Raw genomic sequence first — 24058 nt, 5'->3', positions numbered from 1 at the left:
TGAACCACCTCTTCTTACTCGTCTATTCTGCATATGTTTGAAAAGCAGTCCATTAACATCATTATGTGTGTAAAATCCTATTTGAAATCCAGAGCGGTTCCACGATCCCGGCAGAGCGCAACTAGCTGGAAAATCTTGGATGACAGTGCCCCTCTCTGGTCAGAAAAGATTAATGCATATTTGCAGGGTCTCTTACAAAACCAGAATTCTTGTCTCGCAAACCGTTTTATAACTACACAAAATGTTCTGATTGAGAGCAACAAAACGTTCAAATATTAACTTTAACTCAGCTAAGCATTGCTTGCTGGTTTATAACCAGAGCGTGCTGGCTACCTTCACATGAAAGGCATAGTACACTCTGCATCTTGCAAGTGTACATTTTACACTTAATTTACCAGTCAGAGCTGAAACTACCCCAGTGTGCAAGTTCAAATGCCTCCAAGACCTGAATAAAGGTTGAGGGCCTGAACCAAAAGCCATGTTTTGAGATCAATATATCAAGGTATATATCACTCAAAAGTGATATATACCTTGGGTAAATCACAACAGCTGTATGCTCAAGCAGAACAGGCAGCAAGATTTGATAGATCTACTACAGTCCACAATGAAATTAATAGCAAAAGGACAGAAATTACCTGCATCTCTGTCCACAGCTTCCACCTTTATGACAAACTGCCCTGGATCTTGGTTTTCATGAACTGCAGTCTCATAAAGTTGCTTCAGAAATATCGGGGTCTCATCATTAACATCAACAACAATGATGGTTAGAACTTGTGTGGCAGAGAGAGCTGGGCTGCCATCATCAAGGGCTATGACTGTCAAATTGTAGCACTCCTGAGTCTCACGATCCAGAAGCTGGGCTGTAGTTAAGAGTCCTATTATAAAGAAATAAGTTATTTATAAAGTATTCTGAAGGTATTAAAAAAGTATTCTGAAGGTATTAAAAAAGTATTCTGATCCAGGTTAGGATCCCAGTTGTTCCAGCACTCACAGCTTCAGTGGTAGCATCACTGTGCATGCTGTGGCACTGCAGCACAGCTTCCAGACTTTGAAGTCAATCATTACATGTGATTAGGCTGACAATTTGCCCAGAAATGCTCATTTTGACATCAAGGAAAACTAAGATTCACAGAATATTCAAGTGAAGTTCAGAGATTCCTTTTTATTTAACTTCGGTCTCAACTTTTTAGCTTAAATATTAAACTTAAATATTTTTAACTTAAATATTTGTCTTCTTTAGCACATAAGTTATGCAATTAGGAGCTCTACAAATCAGCCTCAGCTATATCCCCTAATGTATTCAAAACCAGAGTAAGAACCAGAAAATACTGCAACCATTAGGGCGAGATCTGCATTTGCATGCAGATGGTATAATAGTTGCACAATTCATTCAGGAGTGAGAAAATTTCAGAGGGCTGATGAAATTCATCAGCACTTTGAGCTGCCACCAAGCATGTTCCACCACAGTGTAATGCACACTCCTTGATCTTGACTTTGCCTTTCCCTGTGTGTATGTATAGCAATATATGTGAGCAGCATGCAAAAATGAGGATGAAGCATTTCACTGCACACACGTTCTTCCCACATTCCTTAATGTGCTGTTTGGAAGGTGCTCCAGAACATCTACACAACACAATAACAGTGTCATGTGGCAATTTTTGAGCTGAGCATCATCGAGCTTGCCTACTGCACGTAGTACTGCCATGCTTGTGTGGCGCTCTGCCCAAAGTTATCACCCCTGAGGACAGTAAGTACCATCAAAATGTGGCATTTCATGCACATGGCATTGTATGCACTCTCAAATATTACCGTGAAAAGCACACAAGAAACTCCAGAGAACGGTAGTTACAGTACCTGTGATTTTATCCAATACAAATGCTTTGTTTTCATTGCCTGAAACAATGTGAAATGTAACTTGTCCATTTCTTCCCTCATCAAGATCCTTTGCAATTATGCGGTGCACAAGGAAGCCCACCTCCACATCCTCCATGACATAGGATAGAGGTGAAGATGTAAAACTGGGGCTGTTGTCATTGGTATCTAAAATAACAATTTTCACAGCCAGAGAATCAAGCCTGCGATCACTCAGATTTATTGCCTGGTCTGTTGCAGACACTGTAAGGACCACAGAGTGAATAATCTCCCTGTCCAGTGCAAAAGCTGTGGTCAAGGTGCCGTACAAAGGGTGAATATGAAATAGATTTTCACCCATGTTACTAATTTCTAGGAAATACTGTATTTTGCTGTTCAGAAAACTGCCATCTCCATCTTTTGCATTGAATGTGTAAACCAGAGTGCCAATAGGTACATTTTCCTCTATGCCAATCACTACAAAGTCATCTTGAAAAAAAGGAGAATGATCATTCTGATCTTCTACATCAATACTTAGGAAAACAGTGTTATTCTGTGGAGGATTATTATTATAATCCTTTATAGTAACTTGCAAAAGGAAGTGCGAAGCTGTTTCATAGTCAAGTTCCTTGGAAAGATAAAGGTCTCCTGTCAAGCTGTCTATTTCAAAATGAGTATCATCGTCATCATCATCTCTAGCAATACTGAAATGCAGTTTCCTATTGGCAGTTAGATGATTATCAGGCCACTTCAGAGCATTCAACACTTGCGCAGGTCTAAAATTTTCAGGTATGATAAAGTGCTTGAAATCTTGAGAGAAGACAGATCTCCCATTGGGAAGTGGGATTATCTGAAACAAAAGCACAAAGACCTCAATACTTTCCCATCATTATTACAAATAGTATAATTATTTCTTTTTCCTTAATAGTTTATTTTTTGTGACTATCTTTATCCTAAGCATGCCTCAAAGCCAGAAAACAAACTCAACATGCTCCATGTCATTTCGTAACTGTTTTTCATTCCTACGTTAAAAGAACTAATAAGACTCTCTCACCCCCTTAATAACAGGGTCTGAAGACAAGATGACTTGGATATTGCTATCGCTGCCCCTACTCTGAAGCACTTCAATTGCCTTTGACATAGGACAGCCTGACAGGGACAGATGTGACAAAGAAGGCACAGTAGTTATGCAGCTTGCCAAACAGAGATAGCTGGGGATTTTTGAGGGTTGTTTATATCATTACAGGGTTTCATTCATTACAGATTGCTGCAGTGTTCCAAGTTAATGCTTCAAAATGAAAGAATCTCTTCCACTGTGGGAACTGCATTTGCCTTGTCTTGACTGAAGCTTTTTTTTTCTTTCCCCCAAGCTATCCAAAACAAACCAGCTTTTGGGTGACATGAAAATAGCAGCCTCAGTGACATTCAACCTCTCATAAAGGAGCACACAGGCAGCCTGGACAAAGCAGCCCCACTGCGGCTCAATGAACAGCAGGTGGCTGGCTGTGGAAGGAGCACACGCTGGATTTCACACTCCCACGCAGAGCAGCCCTGTATAAACCAGCACAAAAGAATGAGCTATCTTTATACCGGGTTACAGAGACAAAGTATTTTCCTACTCTTTTCCAGTGTTCATAATGACCTTCTACTAAAGCACAAACATCATCTACTTGCAAGACAATCCAGAATGCTGTTGTGCATTCTTAACAAATCAAAATGAGTCAGCCCTCATTTTCTCCCTCAACAGAAAAATAGCTAAACTACCATGAGACAAGGTGCTTGTAATTTTGAACCTCTTTCTTTCTTCAGCTTTTTCCCCTAGCTTCTCCCCCCCCAATTTTTATTTTATTTTCAAAGAAACTAAGTATCTAACATAACTCTTCTATCTGTACAGCATAAATAAGTACCTGGACATAAACAGCAGCATGTCCTTGAAGTGAAGGCATTCCCTGGTCCTTGGCTGTGACCATAATTCTGTAGTCTGATCTCTCAGCATGTGACAGAAAGCGGGTTGTTCTTATCTCCCCACTGACAGCATCAATCTGGAAGTATCCTTTATCCTGTTCTAGGGGATAAAATGGGTATGAGTTACTGCAGATCTCTTCAGCTTTCCTCTATAGTACTGAACATTGTAATTAACAGTAAGAAAGAGCAGGACACAGAGGAAAGAGAACCTGCTGCACTCACGGCAGCTCTTTGTGGCTCATTTGGATCACCTTTCTTCCTTTGAGCAAATAGTTATTATAAAACACTCAGGATTTAGAGAGCGACAGAGAGAAACACTATGGAGTACTAAAGCAACTGTTCAGTTTTATACCATTGTTATTCACACCACTGAGAGCAGCAGACACCTCAGGATTGGTACTCCTACTTCCAACAAAAGCTGCAGGCAGGGCCAGAATAAAAACTAAGTCCCTACACTGGCATGAATGGTCAAGTAAGTAATGCTGGGCATACAGCTGGCTCATGTCCCTCATAGACTATGGGTCAGAAAAGAGCCCTAGCCACCTCTAAGACACCGTAACTGCAGGGATGCCACCTGCCCTGTCTGTGCTCTGAACCGGGAGGTTACTGGTGGTAGCTAAAATCTTACAGTACATTGTTGCAGAGTAACTTGTGAATTCTGGAAATTATGCTTACATCCTTCATCAAAGACTGGCTGCATGCTAATAACAAGCGACTTCTAATTAAAATTACTACTTGCAGGTACATCATATTACATTTATGCTAGAGCTGCAAAGAAAAATTCTACCATAGAAGAGTAAACAGCTCTTTGTGACTTAGAATCACAGAATTATTTAGGTTGGAACAGACCCTGCAGATCATTGAGTCCAACCATTAACCTAACACTACAAAGTCCACCTTTAAACCATGTCCCAGAGTGCCACATCTACACGTCTTTTAAATGCCTCCAGGGACGGTGACTCAATCACTTCCCTGGGCAGCCTGTTCCAAAGCTTGACAACCCTTTACATGAAGAAAGGTTTCCTAATATCCAATCTAAACCTCCCCTGGCAGAAATTGAGGCCCTTTCCTCTCATCCTATCACTTGTTACTGGGGAAAGAGACTGACTCCCATCTCCCCCATTTTCAAGAAATGCAACACAAATTACTCTCCAATTTTTAGTGAAATGGGAAAGTGTCTATTACCTGGTATACCTTACCAGAAACTGAGAAAATGGAATTTGTCATTACTGCTTCTCTCTTAGAACACTATGCAAACACCCTTTTGTTATGTGGAGTTTTAATAAGGTGTGCTAGTGGGTTAAAGTCATGCAGCATAACAGCTGCAATTCTAATAAGCAGCTGTGGTAAAAATAAATCCAGTGCAGATGTAGTACACAAAACATCCATAAAGAACTTTATTTCCATAGGCACCTAAGTGAGCATGAAGTTGTTTATGGTCTCCAAATCTGCACATGCAAATTAGTTAGCTGCATATACAGATGTTGGGTTTTGTAGACAACCACCTCACCTGCAGCTGGAAAATATCTACACCTGTGCAATCTGAAAACAATACTGGGTACACCAGCTACAAAACAGGGGGTTCACAATCAACAAACATGAGGGGTTTTCAAATATTGTTCTGCTATTTTTGACTAACTATAGGCTCCTAATGCTCCATGAGTCCCTTCTGGGTTGACTCTTGCAGTCTGGAATGTAACAAGGAAATTGCCGACAAAGGAAATAATATGTAGACACAATTATATTGGATGAGACAGTCCCGCACTCTGCATTTTTCATGATAGTTTCGAAATATTAACAGTGCTATATTACTGTTTTCATAAATAGCTTTTGGTTACTTTCCTGGTTTAGGTCCCAACAGTATGTCTACATTCATAGATACGCTATTTTGTTCCATATAGAGTTTCACAGCACAAAATCCCAGCTAAGCAAAAGGCAGAGGAGATATGAAAAACAGAACACATAATGTGAATTGCATGCATAGAATTTTAACATTTTGCTAAAACTGACATTTAAAATAACAAGAACAAGAAAACAGTTAACAGGCTACTATTCCCTTCATTTTTCTACCAAAATAAAGCTACAGTTACCAAACTGAACCAAAATTAAAAAATCACTTAAAGTATAATAATCAGAGAACAAAAACATTCCCAGTGTGTAATTGCAATGTGAGCATGAGGCTATGAGGATTCATCCTTGTTTCAGGAGTGACGAGGATAGTCAGTAACTCTTAGCATAAAGACTGATACTTGGTTTTTTGTTTCATGTAGTGGAACAAAGCTGGAACTTCTAGACGGTTGAAGCTTATTTGACAGGAAAAAGGAATGGTCAGAGTCTACTTTTCTGAATAAAAGAGAGCTGGTCAGGAATTACCAATAGTGTTACTCACCAGAGTCCACAACTCCATTAAAATCCTAATACTGCATGAAACAGTCAGTTTTGTGCATATTTTGGTGCCACCAAAAGTGACAGAAAAATCTGATAATGCTGGAAAGAGATACTGTGTAAAACCAGAACTCCTTGGGACTCCCACTGTGAAAGTGTTTGCAATTTTTATCTCTTTTTTTGCACTAAGAAGCCATGTCTCCCAAAGAGCTTGAATACCAGGGGGCTGCTGCAGAAACACAGCCTTTTGCAAGTCTAGAAATGCTCTCTGCATGCTGCTTGCAAATCACCCTGGAGAACAAGTACTTGTCCACTGACATACGTTCAACACTTGTCAATTTGTGTGTGTTAGCAGGGCAAACTAGGCTTCTCCTAACACTCTGGTGGTCACGTACTAATGTATGCACAGAATTGGTCCAAATAAAACTGTAAAAGCCTCTACTTTGCCAGTGCCAGTCTTAACATACAAAGGAATAGTTTATGATGCACTACAAATACAGAATATTTTTTGGTATAAATGCTATAGTACAAGCTATTGAGAGTCATAAAGAAGGCAAATCACTTTGCAATTGGCAGTGTCACTAAGGAATAATACACATAGCTGAGATCCACCTCCCTCTGAATTCAGTTGCTCTTTCATTGATAACACAAAAGTGGAGGTATGGCCATTGACCATGCATTCCCATACACACGAATGTCTAACGAGGATTTGGTTTAATTTTCTGGCAAGAGGGAGGGGTACTTTGAAGGAAACACTTCTCCTGTGAATGTTAAAATTCATCTGTTGTGTAAATCTCAGAGTTCTTTAACAGATTTTTCCTTATGTCATTTGTTGGCATCAGTCATCAGCCCTCCTGCATAGCTTGATCTATTGCTGCTATCTTGGCATTTCTTTAAGGTCTCAAGAACATTAAGAATTACAGAGTGACTCTTACAAGCTCAACAGCTGACACTGACACAGCTCTTAGTCTTGTGGCAGTGCCTCAACTGTTGAAAAGAGCACTGGTCTGCATGCAGTCCTCCAATTAACCTGGTGTCTCTGTGTTTAACAAATAAGGCTGTAAATCAGATCATATTTCTTCTTCATATATTAGTACTGAACAATGTCCCAGAACTTGAAAATACTATTTTAAATATAAACCAGGCAAGAACTTCACCATCAAACACAAGACCAGATGTTAAAGGCTGTGAGCCAACTCACAACAACAACAACAAAAATTAGTATCAGAGGAGCTCAGCTGTTTCTGGATTTGTTTATCAGGAAAATATCTCGTTCCAAGGCTGGGAGGGCTCTTCTAGTGTTGGTTTGTGGGGGTTTTTTTGCTGCTGTTTTTATCCTTTTGCTCTTTCTAGAGACAGCATTTACAAGACCAGTCATATTTTGTGTTGCTAGTCATTTTTATAATTTGAACTCTTACTTACTCCCCTCTGGGGCTCTACAGTGAAGCCAGTAAAAAGCATCCAATGTGCTGTTTGAAGAAAGGGGATATAGTTAGATATACAGACAGGCAGAGACCCCTGAAGGACACTTCCCATGTTGCCTGGCCACCATCCTTCAAACAAAGGATTGCACATTACTCATTCCCTTTTTCTTAAGGGAGATAATTTCGTGCAAAATATTGTTATTCACAAAGCAGAAAAGTATAATTCTCTCCAGTTCTCTCTGGAAGAGGCAGTCACTTGTATCCAAATTAAGGGAATAATAGCACAGCCATAAACCGACCCTACAGTATTTTATTATCTAAATATTTTCAACTGCAAAATTTTCAATAGAGTTGTTAAATGTCTCATTTTTTTAAGCATCTCATGTTGGAAGACGGCAGAGTTAGCTCCCTGGCCCTTGTGGATTTGAATCTTAAAGTCCTTCCATTACTCCACAGAAGTCAAAAGGGTGCATAAATACACAGTATAACATAATCCATGGGATTCTTTTGGTAATTTCAGCCTTGGCAAGAAGAGACTACAGATACCCTTGCTCTTTAAGAGCGAGGAGTAAGGTAGCTTTGCAGTATTTTTTTCTTTACCAACTGAGTCCATATTCGAGCTTTGCCTACACAGAAAAGAACACTTGAGGAAATGCACTGAGTGGATGGAAATACTGGAAATGCTTTTTTGCTCTGATGAAACAGTATACTTTGTGAGCAAATTACCACAGACTACAAACACCAAGCTTAAAAGGTATTGATTACATGAAGCTGGTAAATAGAGCAGGTACCGAAATAAAATAAATAGTTCTGTTCTTGGCACCTCTTGCTGTCTTGAGCCAATAGCAAAGCAGGGCAGAAGTAACAGACATGTTTTCCTCATTGGTTACAGATGGAGATCTCTTGTGTAAAACTGTAGCAAGTGGTATGTGGCAAAACCAGAGATCACATCTATATCTCTTACCAGCATTAATGGCCAGTCCCACTAATGTTCCAATTTAGGACTGCTCTGTTATCGATTCCACTGCACACAAAACTGGATACCATAGCTTACCCCAGAAGTGAACCAATACATGCAGCAATTACAGGGAAAACTATAGAGAGGAAGTGTTTTTAAGTGGCCACCCTATGTCAGGCTAACACAGTGCTAAACAAAGGGTGAAACATGAGCTAAAACCCACAAGCCTCATTGTTTGCCCAGATTATCTGCTGATCCTTCCAATCCCTGTCTCAGACTGTCATGAACCATTCTTTTAGAAAATTTTCAATTGGTCATGGGAAAAGGGAGGTTGTTTTTCCTTTAAGATGTTAACAATTGAAATACGAAACTGTACAGTACAAGATCATGGCCCTAATCTTTTCTAAGTGCTCTCTGGCCAGCTGTCAATCAAGCAATCAAACCCCTGGGAAGATGGGGCAGAGAGGGAGGGAGAAAAGGTAACTGCTTGCACCTTTTTAAATACTTCATAAGACATATGATGTCCTGATTCCTATTTACGGAGCCACATTTATTCAAACAGACACAAAACAGACATAGCATCCTGTATGTATACATGGCACCTCTAAAGCTCTAGTTTTAAAACTCTACTTCAGTGTATCTTTTCTTATGGATAACACTTTAAATTCTTACCTGAATCTATTGAATATAACACAACACCGTTGTTTCCAGAATCAGGGTCTTTTGCGAAGACAGTGGTAATAAGCGTCCCTGGTGGCTGACCTTCCAAAACCTGTCATCAAGCGGTTTATAAATAATTTGGAGATACACATGGATAACAGTGAGTCTTAAAATAAATCCCTTGCCATAACGCAAGAGTTTAGCTGTTGCTCTGTTTTCCATTTCATTAATATTTACAGTAATACAAAGAGCGTTTCAGGAACTGGTAAATAATCCAGCTCTAGCAATCTATAGTCTGCATATATTGCCAATTCAAAGCCTTTACCTGAGCAGACTCAGAGGTCAGAAATTAAAAGAGATTCTAGGGCACACCTAAATAAAATTACATGTATATATCCTCTACATCTAACAGTATAAAATCTTTTGTAATCATTTTGTAATCATTAATTCATATTTTGAAGTTCCCAAATATATCCGAGTCTCAGTGCAGGATTTCTGTTTCAGAGCACGGGGGATTTGGGCTCCTGCCACAGGGTGGTGCTCGGAGCAAGGCAGCGCATCCCGCCTGCAGCACCCACCTTCAGGTGCAGCCCGTGTCCCGGTGCCGCCTGAGGGAAGAAGGGCCTGTTGTCGTTGAGGTCCCTCACGGTGATGTACACGGCTGCTGTGGCATTGAGCCGCGGTGACCCGTGGTCGGTCACTAGCACGGTCAGCTGGTGGTGAGCTTGTTTTTCACGGTCCAGTGCAACCCAGTTTATGATTTCACCTGATGAACAAAAAAAAATGGAGAAAGTGAGTTGGGTATTTACTATATGCTAGCAGTCATCTTACTACGTGCAATTACATACTTAAGTTAACATGAAACAATGGTAAATGTCTTCTGATATATCTTACGGCTGACATTAAAAACTCAGCTTTCCAAGCTCCATTCCACAGAAGCACCCTGTCAGTCACTTTGCCCTTCTACTTTAGCACCATATTACTTTCTTTACTGCACAGTGGATGCCCCGGAGCAAAGGTATAAAACAGTACAAAACACTGTGCTGACCTTCCAAAGAAATTCATCTGGCCTTTTCTTCACCACACTTCAGGGCAGACAATATAGCAGCACAGGGTTTTAACTGCTGACAAATGGCCTTTATTACACCCGCAGGTTAGGAAGCTCTCAACACAATGTCTCTATATTAATCAGGAACCCTTATGTCTCCTATATGTTCTAGAAAACCCAGTGAAAAAATCTGACCCAAACTTCTCTCCATTTGCTCAGCCATACTCAATATAGCTGTAGATTTGTGGTTGACCACAGTCCTTCACACAGATAACCATGTATTATTTTAAAATCTTCCACATTAACCCCTAGTACTCTATTTGCCTTTAAACTTCCAAAAACGTACTCAACAGCAACCTCCTTTGAAAGGGCAATTTTATTTTGAGATTCATACAGAGAAATTCTGGGAAAACCTATCCACTTCCCCTGAGCACAGGACATTTGTGAACAGGAATTTTAAATGGCGTATCTTTGCTGCTACATATCATTTTGCTAAACAGGATTATTTACAGTGCTGGGGTTCCTTCCAGGATTCCCTTCCTCTGGGCTCTCCATGCTGTGGTCAGTGGTGTTGAGCCATGTGGACAAAGTACCTATTACTAAGACATTTGGGATTCACTGCGGGGTACACCCTGTGCTGTGAAAAAATTTTCTCAGTCAATTTGATTTCTGTGGTGCCATGTACAACATGAACTCAGGTTTGAGGTAACTTACAGAACTTTCTGCAAATATCTTAAATCACTGTAACTGTCAAATGTCATAGTTACCATTACAGTTATTTATGGCTGATTTGCACTTTTCAACTGTACTTGATCACAGGCAATTAATTTCCTCATATGAACTACTAAAGCTGTAACTCAAAACTCCTTCTTTTAATTTGTTACAGTCAAACACTAAAACTTACAACCAAGTCACCAGAATGGAGTAATGAAAAAATCAAATCCTAAGGGTTAGCTCATTCTCCATGAACATGTATTAGATTTATTTCATTCCCCAAATTGTGAAGCTCTGAGTTAGGATATTCACATACCAACCCAAGAGATTCACAGTAGTTCCTGAAAGCTTTACACTTTACTCCCATTCCCTTAGGGAAGGCTGCTTTCCAAAAGCACTATGAAGCAGATCACAAATCATAAAATGCTACCTGTGTTGGAATTCATCTTGAAATACTTTCCATCAGATAAGAGGAAGTAGGAAAGTTGTCCATTTCTTCCAGAGTCTTTGTCAACAGCTGTAATGGTGCCAACCACACCCCTAGGAACTGGATTTTCCTCCATTTCAAAGAAGAAGCTCTCACACATAAACACAGGAGGGTTATCATTTTCATCCAGGACATTAACTATTACCGATGTACTTGCATTTTGCCTGAGGTTTTCATCCTCAGAGGTGCTGACCAGGGCTCTAAAACTTAGTATCTGTGTACATTCATAGTTCAAATGTTTCCGAAGATAAAGCCAACCAGTATCAGAGTTGATTCCAAATGCAATAGAATCCGTGCTAGGCTCTAAGGAATATGTCAGCTTGGAGGTAACACTGTGTAGATCAAGTGAGTGGGCTTTAACCTGAAGGATTCTGGCACCTGGAGAGGTAGCTTCACTGATTTCTACTTGATACACCAAGTTTTGAAAAACCAAAGTAGGGCCCATCTTCTGCTCTTCAATAATCACTGTCAACATCAGGAAAGAAGTCAGAGGAGGACTTCCACAGTCTTCAGCTGCTATATGCAGAGTATATTCCCTCTGCTTATCTGCAAACACTGTCCTAGTGAGGTTTACCACTCCAAGGCTTGGATCAATGCTAAATGGATTTGACTGCTTGCTTGCAATACTATATTTGATAGCCCCATTTAAGCCACTGTCTTTGTCTTCTGCATGAGCAATGTAGACAGCAGTGCCAGGAGGCTGGGTATGTGAAATAGTTACCTTATCAGATCTGGTAAGAAATACTGGGGGGTTGTCATTAATATCGATTACAGATATGTTGACCTGGGTGCTACTGTAGACAGGGGAGTTACCCAGCTGTGACTGAACGGTGAGCACCGCAACAGACTGAGTTTCATGGTCAAGCTGTTTTTGGGTGCGGATGACACCAAACTGAGGGTCAATAGAGAATTTTCCATGTGGATCACCAGAGGAAATTCTGTAAGAAACAGCTTCTAAAGAATCTAGAAAGGGAAATAACACAAAAATGTAGAGAGAAAAAAAAAAAAAGGAAAGATATAACATTAATATTGGTAAGAACATATCTGTAAAGAATGCATGCTGTTAAATTCAGTGGAATAAATATAAGTTACACAAATGTTTATTTGACTTCTTTGGCCTTTTTACGCTTCCTTCTCCCTGCTGCTGGAGCTCTTCAGTAAAATGTGATTGTATATAGTTTGCCCATTTATGCAGCATTTGATTTTCATCTCACTGGTATGATAAAACTCTATAGAGAAAATAGTATAATAGCCTCTTGGTTTTCTCTGATCTAAAATATAGAGAGTAACCCACATCTATAAATTAGTCTTATGTGATTAATTTCACTACACACTTCACTATATGAAGGAATGAAACAGCTGGCTGTTCTCTGAACAAACTTAATTTTACTGAACTTACTGTTCATGGAAAACCATTGTTATTACTCTTATACATCAGATGCTACCTAAAGCAAAAGCTGTTTAAAGGTTCAGGCTTATTACAAAGGCCACTCTGCAGATGCTACCTCACCCTGAGGACAGTGGTCAATGCACTGTCCTTCCAAAAGGAGGAAAGTTAGTGAGGAGGACCTGACTAATTAAACTTACATAAAACCTCTGCCTCTACCACCTTACAAGTATAGATCCATCATTAGGTTGGTATGTGGACTTATGGCTCCCACTGCTCTGCATAGGAAACAAATATATATGGCTGTCAAGATTCTCTGAAGCTTCTGAATACTTTCTAAGCATGAGTATTGCTCTGAGATTTTTCTCACATGGCTAATGATTTAACAGAAGCCACACCATCATACAGATCCTTCCTCACACTTTCACAACATGCTCCCAGTCTCCCCACTTGCAATTACAGAAATCCAACTGGAAGAAACTGGAGGCAGTTGCCAATCCCCATGAACCATCAAGGAGAGTACCATGAATCTCAGTCTTTTCAAAAGGACATCCTGATACAGCAGCGATTACACCAGTTGCTGTAAATACCAACAGTAAATACTATTTAATGCTTGGCAGCCTGAATGAATAATATGAAAGCTTAAAAAAAATTACCTGCAGGTATTTACAGTTAATGGTCACATTAAAAAACTAACTTCAATGCAATCTCTGACTGAGCATGCAACTTACCTGGAGGCTCTCTGGCCTTTACAGTGCCAACTGGGCTGTCTTCAGGTGCATCTTCAGGAACAGAAAACGCATACCGGGATCTCTCAAATATGGCAGGGGCCAAAGCAGTCTGAAGGATGTTTACTGTGATGGCTGCATTGGTGGCAGAGGGAAGGCCACCCCCATCCCGTGCAGAAACGGTCAGGAAGAGCACAGAACGTGTCAGGTGGCCAAGAGCTGAGATCAGGTAAATACTTCCTGAAAGTACACAGAAATGCAAGAGCAATGAAATAAGTTAAAATTTAGCAGCCTGACAAAACAGTTTCAACATGAACTTCTACTCTTAGAGAAGGCCAGATAATGGGCACTTTTTGTACGGCTTCTGGGAAGCAGTCACTTGCTGTCTGATCACAAGTTTCTCATAAAATACCCTTTAATAGTAAATCCTAACATCTGACGAATTTGCAAGCTGCTAGCAATTACATTTTATATAAACTATATGAGATAAGTAATTATTTGAGAATACAATGCTCTGTCCAGAAATACAGCACTTTGGATGTCCCTTCCTCAAGATAAATATATTTTTCATCCTTTAACTGTGATGAATGAGACTAGCTGTCTCCAAATACATTCTCTTCTGACTGCTAAAATAAATCTTTAGTAATATTAGATAATTATGCCCAATTTTCAAATACTCTCCATATAACTACAGAAACCCACATCTAACTATTATTACTTAAGATGGCAGTATGAGTAGAAAGAATGAACATGGCAGGAATCCTGTCCCATTCTTCTTCTATGAGTAAAAATTGCATGAACTTCAAAGAAAGCTTTGTTTGAGTGAAGACATCAGACTCAGCAGTGAGAATTATATTCAAACCACAGGTCTCTATGGGATGTTCATAACGGTCCACAACAATTATCCAAAACTGATACTTGTTAATTGTTCTGTGACAGTCATACATTGTCCTTTGCAAGCAAATTAAGGATTTATAAATGAAGATATAAACCCAAAAATAAATCATTAGCCTTCAGAGTACTATTAAATGTCTGGTCCAGGTGAAGTGAACATAACTAGTTAAAAATTTAGGGGTAAACACTAGATCGAAGGGTAATACAGCAGATCACAGTATGTTTGTGATTTCATAAACGGTACAACTAAATTATAACCTAAATTATAAATTAATTTATAATTAAATATTACAAATTATAACGTGAGGCACACAGCTGAAGACCAGGTGTTTACAGCCAGGTAAAAGATGGAATAAAGAAATGTAATTATGCCCTAGAGAGCATTAAAATTGGTTTATCTTATCCATTCCAGCATCTTCCCTATCACTCACCAGAAGGAAGAGCACTTAAACATTATTTGAGGTGGGAAAAATCCATCAACATTCTTTGGTGGTCACAAATTTTGCAGTACAAAGAACTATTTGTAAGGTAAGGTTTTGAACATGAAAATGAAGATGGGAGGTGACCAAATGCAATAAAATTCTCAGCAATGACTGAGTTTAACTAAATATACACTAAACACTACAATTGCAGTATGCTAAGTAGTAAGGTCACAGTAAACTCAAGTGATTCAATAGGGACAATTTCTACATACCAACAGGTATTTTTAAGAACTCACCTACTCTTTTTCCTACAGTTCATACGGTTTTGTAGACACTGGTGAAGACACAAAACTTCTAGCAGCTCAGTAAAACCCAGCCTTTAAACTTTGAGCTACCTTTGTAATTTCCTGGCTCCTGAGACAGGTTTATTGGGAATGTTGTTTGGTATTCAAGTCAGACATTTAATTGTCCTATTTGTCAGACAGGGTAAAAATTTGGTTTAACTCAAAAGTGCCTTAGGAGAATCAGTGCATTATTCAACTACAATATATCTTCTCAAAATTTTGGTGAAGCCACAACGCTAATTTGCTACAATACATTCTTAAGCAGAATAATGGAAAATATATAAAATCCTTATAAATACTCAAATACGCATGTGGTATACTTTCCAATTACACTGCCAGGACATTATGATAACAAACTGTGTCTTGACATGCTTAAAATGCATTCAAAGGGGCTTCAGGATGAAGGAAGAATACTTTCCACTACCAACAAATGTCACATTCCAGTGTGACAAACCACAGTAAAAAACCAACAGAGCTACAGATGGATTCAGAATTCATTGCTGATCCAGCTCCTATTCCAATAACAGATGCACTTCCAAGACTCAACCTTATTTTGGCCTTTTTTAAATATTTTATTTTTTGTCTTTTGATGATTGGGTTTTACAGTTACTTAGACGTATACTTTCGCATTTCCTGAGGTAATCTGAGCAACTGTAGCTTGAAGGAAAAAGGGGTTTAGCCTTTTCTTTTCCAGAGGTTAAACATACAAACGTGGATTTTAAACACTGTTGCTGTCAAATCAAGTGAAACCAATCAAATGGACTGTTTTTTAGTAACTTGACTAATTGGGTATTTTTCTATTAACAAGGCAAAAAATATCTCATTCCCATTTTGGATACTTCAAGATGTGAAGAGTGGGAAATCTCCTACAGAAAATTATCATGTTGAAATTCTTACTCTCAAAGCAGTAACTAACTTCAGAATATCCCTTAGCAAAGAGGGGAGCAAATAGTGCTCCATTCCAGGAATGGTGACCTGGTGGAACAGACATATTTCAGAATCAAAATTCCTTCTCTGCTCATCTAGACAGATTACAGCACAGTCCATGCCAGATCAGCTACAGAGAGGAGACAGGGAAAAATACTGGTAAAAGATTCATTTTTTTTCTGTGTCCTAGGGAGGAAAGGCAATAGTCAAGCACATCTCACCAACTTAGCCCTCTCCTGTGGGACCAGGGATGCCCTAAGAACAGTGGTAGATGACAGTAAAAAGTATCTGTCTTCCATATAGTTCTTTCCAGCCTCAAAACTGTAGTATGCAGGAAATTTTGTAACCCAGTTTGACTTTTAATTATATATATTCTGTTTCTTTCAACATTTGTAGGACTGGGCATTAGCTTTGCGTCTGGCAATATATAACCCATACAGACATTGAGACAGCTCTACTGTATGTTGAGGAACATGACACATTAGGCTCTATTATGGCACTATATGACGGGAAAGAAGCTGTAGAACTAAGCAGCATCTGGGAGCCTACTTTCTATGTGGTTAGGTAACAGTGTCAGACTATGACTAAAATGAACAGCCATGACTGCTTGGGTGCAAAGCAGCTGCCAGCATACCTCGGAGCAGGCTGGCTAGGCATATTTGATCTGCTAATGTACAGTGTAGGAGTTCCCCAGTACTACATTGCAAAGGCAGGAACAGAGGGCTAACTGCAAGAAGCATGTGGCAGGAACTAACTGTGTAAGTCACACACTTGGTGTGCGAAAACTCAAGGTATGTCTTGCTAAATAACAGGCTGAAGACGAGTCACAGGTTTTTTTTCTTTCCTGTTCTGTAATTAAGAAAATACGGTGTTTATTATTGTTATTACCATGGTCATTTGCAGCCTGCAATCTGTGGCTTCAGGAAACTTAAATGGCAATTAGATTGCTGTGGTACAGAATATATTCTTCCATTACAAATAACAGTTCATACAACAGTTTCTAGAAATGCTGACAACATAAAGGGAATAATGAGATGGCTCCTCTGTGAAGAACATTTTACCAAGACCAAAGCTCTCAGCAGGAGACCAAACAGACACAAATGTGGTTCCACTTTAAGAAGGCACTGTGTGAAAAATGCCACTTTCTTTCTTATAGCTTGGCTCCCCATATATATATATATGGACAATCTTATCTGCTGCCTTTAATAACATTTAATTCCCTTTTTCAAATTCTATTGTTTATGTTACTGCAGTGCCTTGAAAATGTAATTTCAAGTAATTTCTCATTGTGCACAAGAGAGAGCTGGAATCAATTGTGTGTCACAGGTGAACAATCATATAATTACATACCAGATGAAGCATTAACATCCAGCCTCACTTGCAGCTTGGCAACCTCATTTTCTTGACTAGATCTGCATGGGTATAACTAACTGCAGATTCCAACCTTTACAAATCAAAAACATGACACAGAGACTGCCCATCATGATTTACATACACATTTTAGATAGGATCTGCAATGCTTGCTGAAACTGCCACTGCAGGCCTTGCTCCAGGGCAGGTTAGCTCAGCACAGCCACACTGGAATTTACAGATGTTTTGCTGCAGAACAATCTGGGCTCACTGGCTAGCATAAATCGTTACAGTGGTTTCAGGGATTCAATGTACGGTGAGAGCTAGTACTAATAAAAGGCAAAATCATGACTGTCAAATCTTTGATCTCCTTCATGCTCTCTCAGTCACTGTTACCTGCTACAGTACTAACTTCCAAGAAGTTCTTGCTCTCCGCTTTGTGCCTACTAACAATGAAAGATAAAAGAAGCCAGTGCTTGTGCAGAACATGCAAACACATTAGTGAAAGACAGGATTCTGCAGCACCTGCCATCTCCTGGTAATTCTGATGGGATTTGTTGTTCTTATTTTTGTGGAGATGCACCCTACTCCACAGGTGAGTCAGCTGCTAAGGGCTGTATCTCAACAGTTAAAGACAGGAGACAGGGGTACACATCTAATGATTCTCTTAAAATATGTATCTGATCATCTTCATGATTGTGTTCAGTCTTAACATTACAACAGCCTCTACCACCAAAGTAGGTTCACTCACCATAAGCACTTTTTGTACAGCAGACATAATACTGGTTATCCCAATAGGATTTCTGCACATAGCCTCTAGCTGACCAATTTGAAAACCTGTTTTTCCACAGGGTCCTCATGGAACCAAAGCAAAAACCAGACCTACATTTATAGCTATTTGTAGGTAAACAAAATGTTTTCCATTAGTCAAGCACTGCAGAGGCAAAGATAAAAATCAGGACATACTAACTTCAGGACACTGGATTGCATAGAAATGTGTTCTTGCTTAAAAAGCTTCCAGTATTTTCTCATTGTTCATGAAATAAGAAGGCACTTTAGAACACAGCAAGAAGAACAAAATCAGCAACTATCAACAGTGTCCCCTAAGACCAGGAAACTGACTACTTTAAATAACATCAGTGTTTATTCACCAAATATTCTATGATGGGTCAGCTGACATGACCTGACACAGCTCAGACAGTAAGCAGATGGCAAAAAGTAGGCACAGTTCATCACCCCAATTCACCTTCAAAGCTGGCAGCTGGACCTGCTGTTTAACACTGTATATCTGAGAGCTGCATGCAGTTAGGAGGTATAGACTTTGCATGAACATTAAAACCAGCATTGTTCTAGGGAAGAACAACAGTGTTTCTACTTGACATTTCCACTGAACTTTATCCGACTCATTGTCTACGCTCTAATCTTAGGTTGCCATTTAGGTTCCTGTTTTAGCTATCTACCTGTATTTAAAATGCACCTTTTTAAGTGAAGCTGCATTCTTGATGGTAACCATAACAACACTCTGCCAAATGCACTGTTTGAAGAGCTGGTTTAATAACTGTCAGGGGAAAGGAAAGAATTAATGAGGAATTACATTGTTATTTATAGTCTACCTGCTGTAATACACAGAGCTTCAGCTCATAACAAAAAGCTTTAAAAACTTAATCTTGATGGCATAAACACTGTGTTGCATTTCAATGAATAAGAAGACCATTTCAAGTCCAAAAGTATTTGGCATTTGAACGTTTTTCTAGTAATTTAATGATTCAACTGGTATCGATCTCTTGTCTACATTTGTATTTTACAGAAGCCTTATACCTTGCACCGGGGATGCTTTTGATAGTGGCCCCTTGCTAGCAGATTTCTCTGCTAAACCCACAGTTTTCCTCTTAGAAAAGGAATTATAAATAAAATAGCTTAGTGCCTATAATCAATACTATATAAAGATACTGTGTTTAAGAGCAAGATTTTACTTAGCGTATGAAAGTCTATTCAAGAGTACTTCATCCAAATCTGACCAGGTTGGTAATCTGCAATATAAGAAACCAGTACCTGGATCTGTAAACTAATGTACAGTTTTAACACTGCGGCTCTCTACTTTTAGAGCATTTTTTGTTATTTTAAATACTACAGGTTAGAAATAACTTTTGTGAGCAAATAAATATTCATCAACACACAAAACATTAATTTCTAATTAAGGCAACTCCGTTATTCACAAGCAGAATATCCACCTGAGCATCAGCCTCTCATGTTGAATGATTTTGTATTATCATAGAATCATAGAATAGTTAGGGTTGGAAACAACCTTAAGATCATCAAGTTCCAACCCCCCTGCCATGGGCAGGGACACCTCCCACTAAACCACGTCACTCAAGACTCTGTTCAACCTGGCCTTGAACACTGCCAGGGATGGAGCATTTACCATTTTTTTGGAAAACCCATTCCAGTGCCTCACCACCCTTACAGTAAAGAACTTCTTCCTCATATCTAATCTAAACTTCCCCTGGTTTAGCTTATACCCATTACTCAAGACTATGTTGGATGGAGCTTTGAGCAACCTGCTTGCCTTTGGCAGAGGGATTGGGACTAGGTGGTCTTTAAGGTCCCTTCCAACCCAGACCCTTTTATGAACTCAACTGGGTCCTTCTGGTCACCACAGCAATTGTTAAACTGAGGGATTTCAGTTTCTAGCTTACTTTGTAAATCTATTGCTTCATTTCCTATATTTTTAACATTCAAGTCAAATTAAATATTTTGTTTGATCCACTTCCTCCCATTTTTAATTTCAACATAAAACCACCTCAGACTCTGAATGGATTTGTATTTGCTACATATCCTTCAGAATACTGTCAAATCTAACAGCTTCCCAAAACTAATTTTCCATAGTACATATTTAAAGAAACCTGGAGATACTGAACCAACTGATTGTCATACTAATCCACTGTTGTCTCATTATTTCAGCCTACCACAAAACTCACAGGACAGGACTAGGGTTTGGTGGGGGTTTTGCTTAGTAGAATGTTAATGTTAATAATACAACGGAGTTTTTATGGCTCACCATAGGACATCAAAATTAAAACTTAATATAGAAAAACAAGTATTACTTTGATGTAGCTTTCTCTATATTAACTATTACATGTTTAAATAATTATTCCCTAACAAAAAAAAAACGACACCAGCCAAAATGCTAATTTGTCAGTAAAGCAGCATATAACCAAAGAACATAATAGTAATGCAGAGCATGTTTGTTGTCTGACTGCATACAAAGAGAATGCTTCCACATAAAACATGAGTTTTAAAAAATCCCCAACCAAAAATCAAAGCATGCACCAATAACTGGGCAGGACTCTGGTCTGCTGAACTGCTGTATTTTCAAAGACAAAGGCAGAGCTTTCATTACACAGTCTACACTGCCACAGCATCCCACTAGGTCACCTTTGCTTGCTTAGCTTATTGAAGTTTTCCTAAAACATCTTTTTAACCAAGGACCTTTTCAATCAAGCTGCCAGCCTGCAGATCCAAAAATAGCTCAGTGCACAACTCGACTGCCAATGTAACTGGAAATGCTATTTCTTTGAAGGCACGGTACCAAATGATGCATGTTTCCAGCACAGATACAGAATGAAGCCTAATATAAGACCAGTAAGATACATTTGCTGTTCTCATATTAAGAGCATCACAAAACACATGCTCATCTTAATCCTCGTGAATTGATTTTCTGCCACTCCCTACTACATTCATTTTAACAGTCCAACAGTATGAAGGCATTTTGCCAAGGCTGTCTGCTCTCTTTGTGTGACCTGCCGCTTTCTTTTCTTTATGTTAACTGAGAACATGAAGTACATTAAATACATCTGCATTTAAGACTCATATAGTCTCTATCCCAGGAAAGTGTTGATTGCCTGAACTTTACTGTACAAATCTCACATTACTTGTCTCCTCCAAAAGGGGAGGTTTGGGAATATTTTATTTTTCTTTTTGCTTTTTTCCATTTTGCTTGTTAGCAGCCCACATCATCTGTGCAATGCCGAAGGAGTTCAGTCTCTGTCTCATCTGGTGTGTTCTTGTGTTTCTGAGACCTGGCATTGACTTAACTATAAGAAAAGGGGGTGGCCTAGAGTATTTTTGTAAATAATTTGCATTATATCTTGTACAATGTAACTCAAGTACACATGTCACCACACTATCACGTGGTTGAGTTTTTGGCACATAGCCTGTAGGAATTCTTCTCTTTGTTGGTGGTCAATTCTATTGGATTTTATTCATAGAAGAAAAAAGAGATGCATACATTAAGAGCTGGCACTATGGGTGTTTTTTTTGTGCTGTTCAACTGCACAACTTACTTTCAAGGCCAAAATCTGCACTCCAGCACTTAATACACAAAATTTTGTGTGCTTCAAGGAGAATATACCATTTCCTGTATTCTTTATGTTAGGTTTTTCATTAGATGAGATCTCAGTGAGGGTAAATGCCCACAAATTACTCAGCTAAGGCCACTAATTTTTCCTTTGTGACTTAACTCAAACAAAATCCTTCAAAGGCGAAAACATAGTGAGCGAAAACAACGCCTCAGACATATTCCTCTGATTTGTAGCATTCTGAATATGCTACCCATTCCATATGAAAGATCAGAAATACAGTAAATGAAGAAACTGCATTTTTTTAAAAAAGTGGCCTCAAACCATTAAAAAATAAAACATTCCTAATTTTAAATGTTATTTATGCAAACCTCTTCATATGTTTAGCAAATGTAGTACATGCTGTATGAAAATGTCAAAAATAGTTTAAAAATAAACTATTTTTTCCTATGATACTATACAAGAACATCATAAATCATCATAAAAATTGCCTTGTTTTCTTTAGAAAAGATGCATCCCCATTTTACTTTGATGCACATTACAATCTGCTATATATTACGTTCTATAATACATGGAATTAAGCAAAATTTGGAATTAAGCAAAGTTTGGATTTTTTTTTCCAAGAAGAAATCTTGGTATTTCAGCTTTTGTTTTCAACCTGCACTGTACTAAAAAAAAAAGACAAAACTTTATCATGCATGGAAAATATCCTAAGATATGACTGTTAAACAACATTTCCATTTTCTTCAATACAACAAAACTTGTCAACATCTTTAACTAGAATGAATCTATTCTGGTGCTCTGAACCCAAAAGTTTATTTTAAGTCAGTTTGACATTAAACCACATTTACATATGGTGCCACAGTACAGTAATGGAAGCAGTACAGCACTAAACTTCACGCTGCCAAAGCAAGAAAAATGTATCAATGGAAGGACTGTTCTGCACAAGCTCTACACTTAATCTTTTTGTATCCATTGTCGGACACTGTTAAAGATGAGATGCTGGACTTAAATCTGTGGTTTGGCTAATTAAGTTAATAATTCTTACATTCTTAAATTTGTATGTCCATCAGATATATCCCTCCCTTTGTTTTTCTCCAATGGACTAAGCTCCTAGACTGCTCTGTATCTTTTACAGGACATTTTAGTTGCATGATACCATATGCTATTTAGTTAAAAAGAAATCAGAATGCATCCTAAAGGCAATAAATTATTTTTTAGCAAGTTAAAGTTTCCTCAGGGGGATGTTCATTTTGTAGAAAAAGCTGTACTTCTGTGTCAAAAATAAATTTTTAATGCTAAAGTATTAGCATCAAAAATCCTCTTGCTAAACCAGTTCTTGTAACAAGGCGTGTCTGTTGTACTCAATATGTATTTTTTGGTATAAATAAGTAACAGATGTATTATGACAAAAGGTCGATCCAAGTATCTTCAAGTCAACAGAAGGATCTCCAAATTCCTCACTTTATTGGGTTTGTGTATAAAGGTTTTGGTAGTAGGGGACTGGCTTCTATGAGAAGTTGCCAGAAACTTCCCCCTTACGCTGTACAGCCAATGCCAGACAGCTCCAAGACAGACCTGATGCTGGCCAAGGCCAAGCAGTAAGTCAAGGGGTAATGGATATAAACTAAACCAGGGGAAGTTTAGATTAGATATAAGGAAGAAGTTCTTTACTGTGAGGGTGGTGAGGCACTGGATCAGGTTGCCCAAAGAAGTGGTAAATGCTCCATCCCTGCCAGCATTCAAAGCCAGGTTGGACAGAGTCTTGGGTGACATGGTCTAATGTGAGGCGTCCCTGCCCATGGCAGGGGGGTTGGAACTTGATGATCTTAAGGTCCTTTCCAACCCTAACTATTCTATGATTCTAAGCTAAGCCTGGAAAGAAGGGAGGGGTGGGAAGAAGGTGTTTTTTAGATCTAGTTTTATTTCTCATGATCCTACTCTGATTTAATTGGTAATAAACTAAATCAATTTCCCCAAGTTCAGTCTGTTTGTCCATGAAGGTGAATGATCTCTCTCTGTCCTCATCCCGATCTATGAGCCTTTCATTATAATTTTTCTCCCCTGGCCAGCTGAGAAGAGTGACAGAGCATCTTTGGTGGGCACCTGGTGTCCAGCCACAGTCAACCCACCACACTCACAGGAACATTCTCATT

At 38.9% G+C, this 24058-nt stretch overlaps 1 protein-coding gene across 3 annotated transcripts in view; it reads right to left on the bottom strand.

Moving 5' to 3' along the window:
- The window catches only part of DCHS2 (dachsous cadherin-related 2), a 112741-nt gene that overhangs the window by 31946 nt on the left and 56737 nt on the right, over positions 1-24058 (bottom strand). For 2 of the 3 annotated variants that reach the window (XM_062637468.1, XM_062637467.1), the window contains exons 4-10: positions 13611-13847; positions 11436-12455; positions 9822-10009; positions 9256-9355; positions 3759-3916; positions 1855-2701; positions 636-875 (exon numbers count right to left, since the gene is read on the bottom strand). In XM_062637468.1, the coding sequence (XP_062493452.1) occupies positions 636-875; positions 1855-2701; positions 3759-3916; positions 9256-9355; positions 9822-10009; positions 11436-12455; positions 13611-13847 (2790 nt within the window). Of the gene's footprint in view, positions 1-635; positions 876-1854; positions 2702-3758; positions 3917-9255; positions 9356-9821; positions 10010-11435; positions 12456-13610; positions 13848-24058 lie in introns of those variants that run through there. The other variant, XM_062637469.1, reaches the window with a different exon arrangement.

The sequence above is a fragment of the Pezoporus occidentalis genome, unplaced genomic scaffold (genome assembly GCF_034315485.1).
Source record: "Pezoporus occidentalis ecotype Australia unplaced genomic scaffold, CSIRO_AGI_Poc_V1 ctg53, whole genome shotgun sequence".
NCBI classification, from domain to species: Eukaryota; Metazoa; Chordata; class Aves; order Psittaciformes; family Psittacidae; genus Pezoporus; species Pezoporus occidentalis.
Note: the sequence above shows the minus strand (reverse complement) of the source record. Positions and strands in the feature narration are given on the sequence as shown.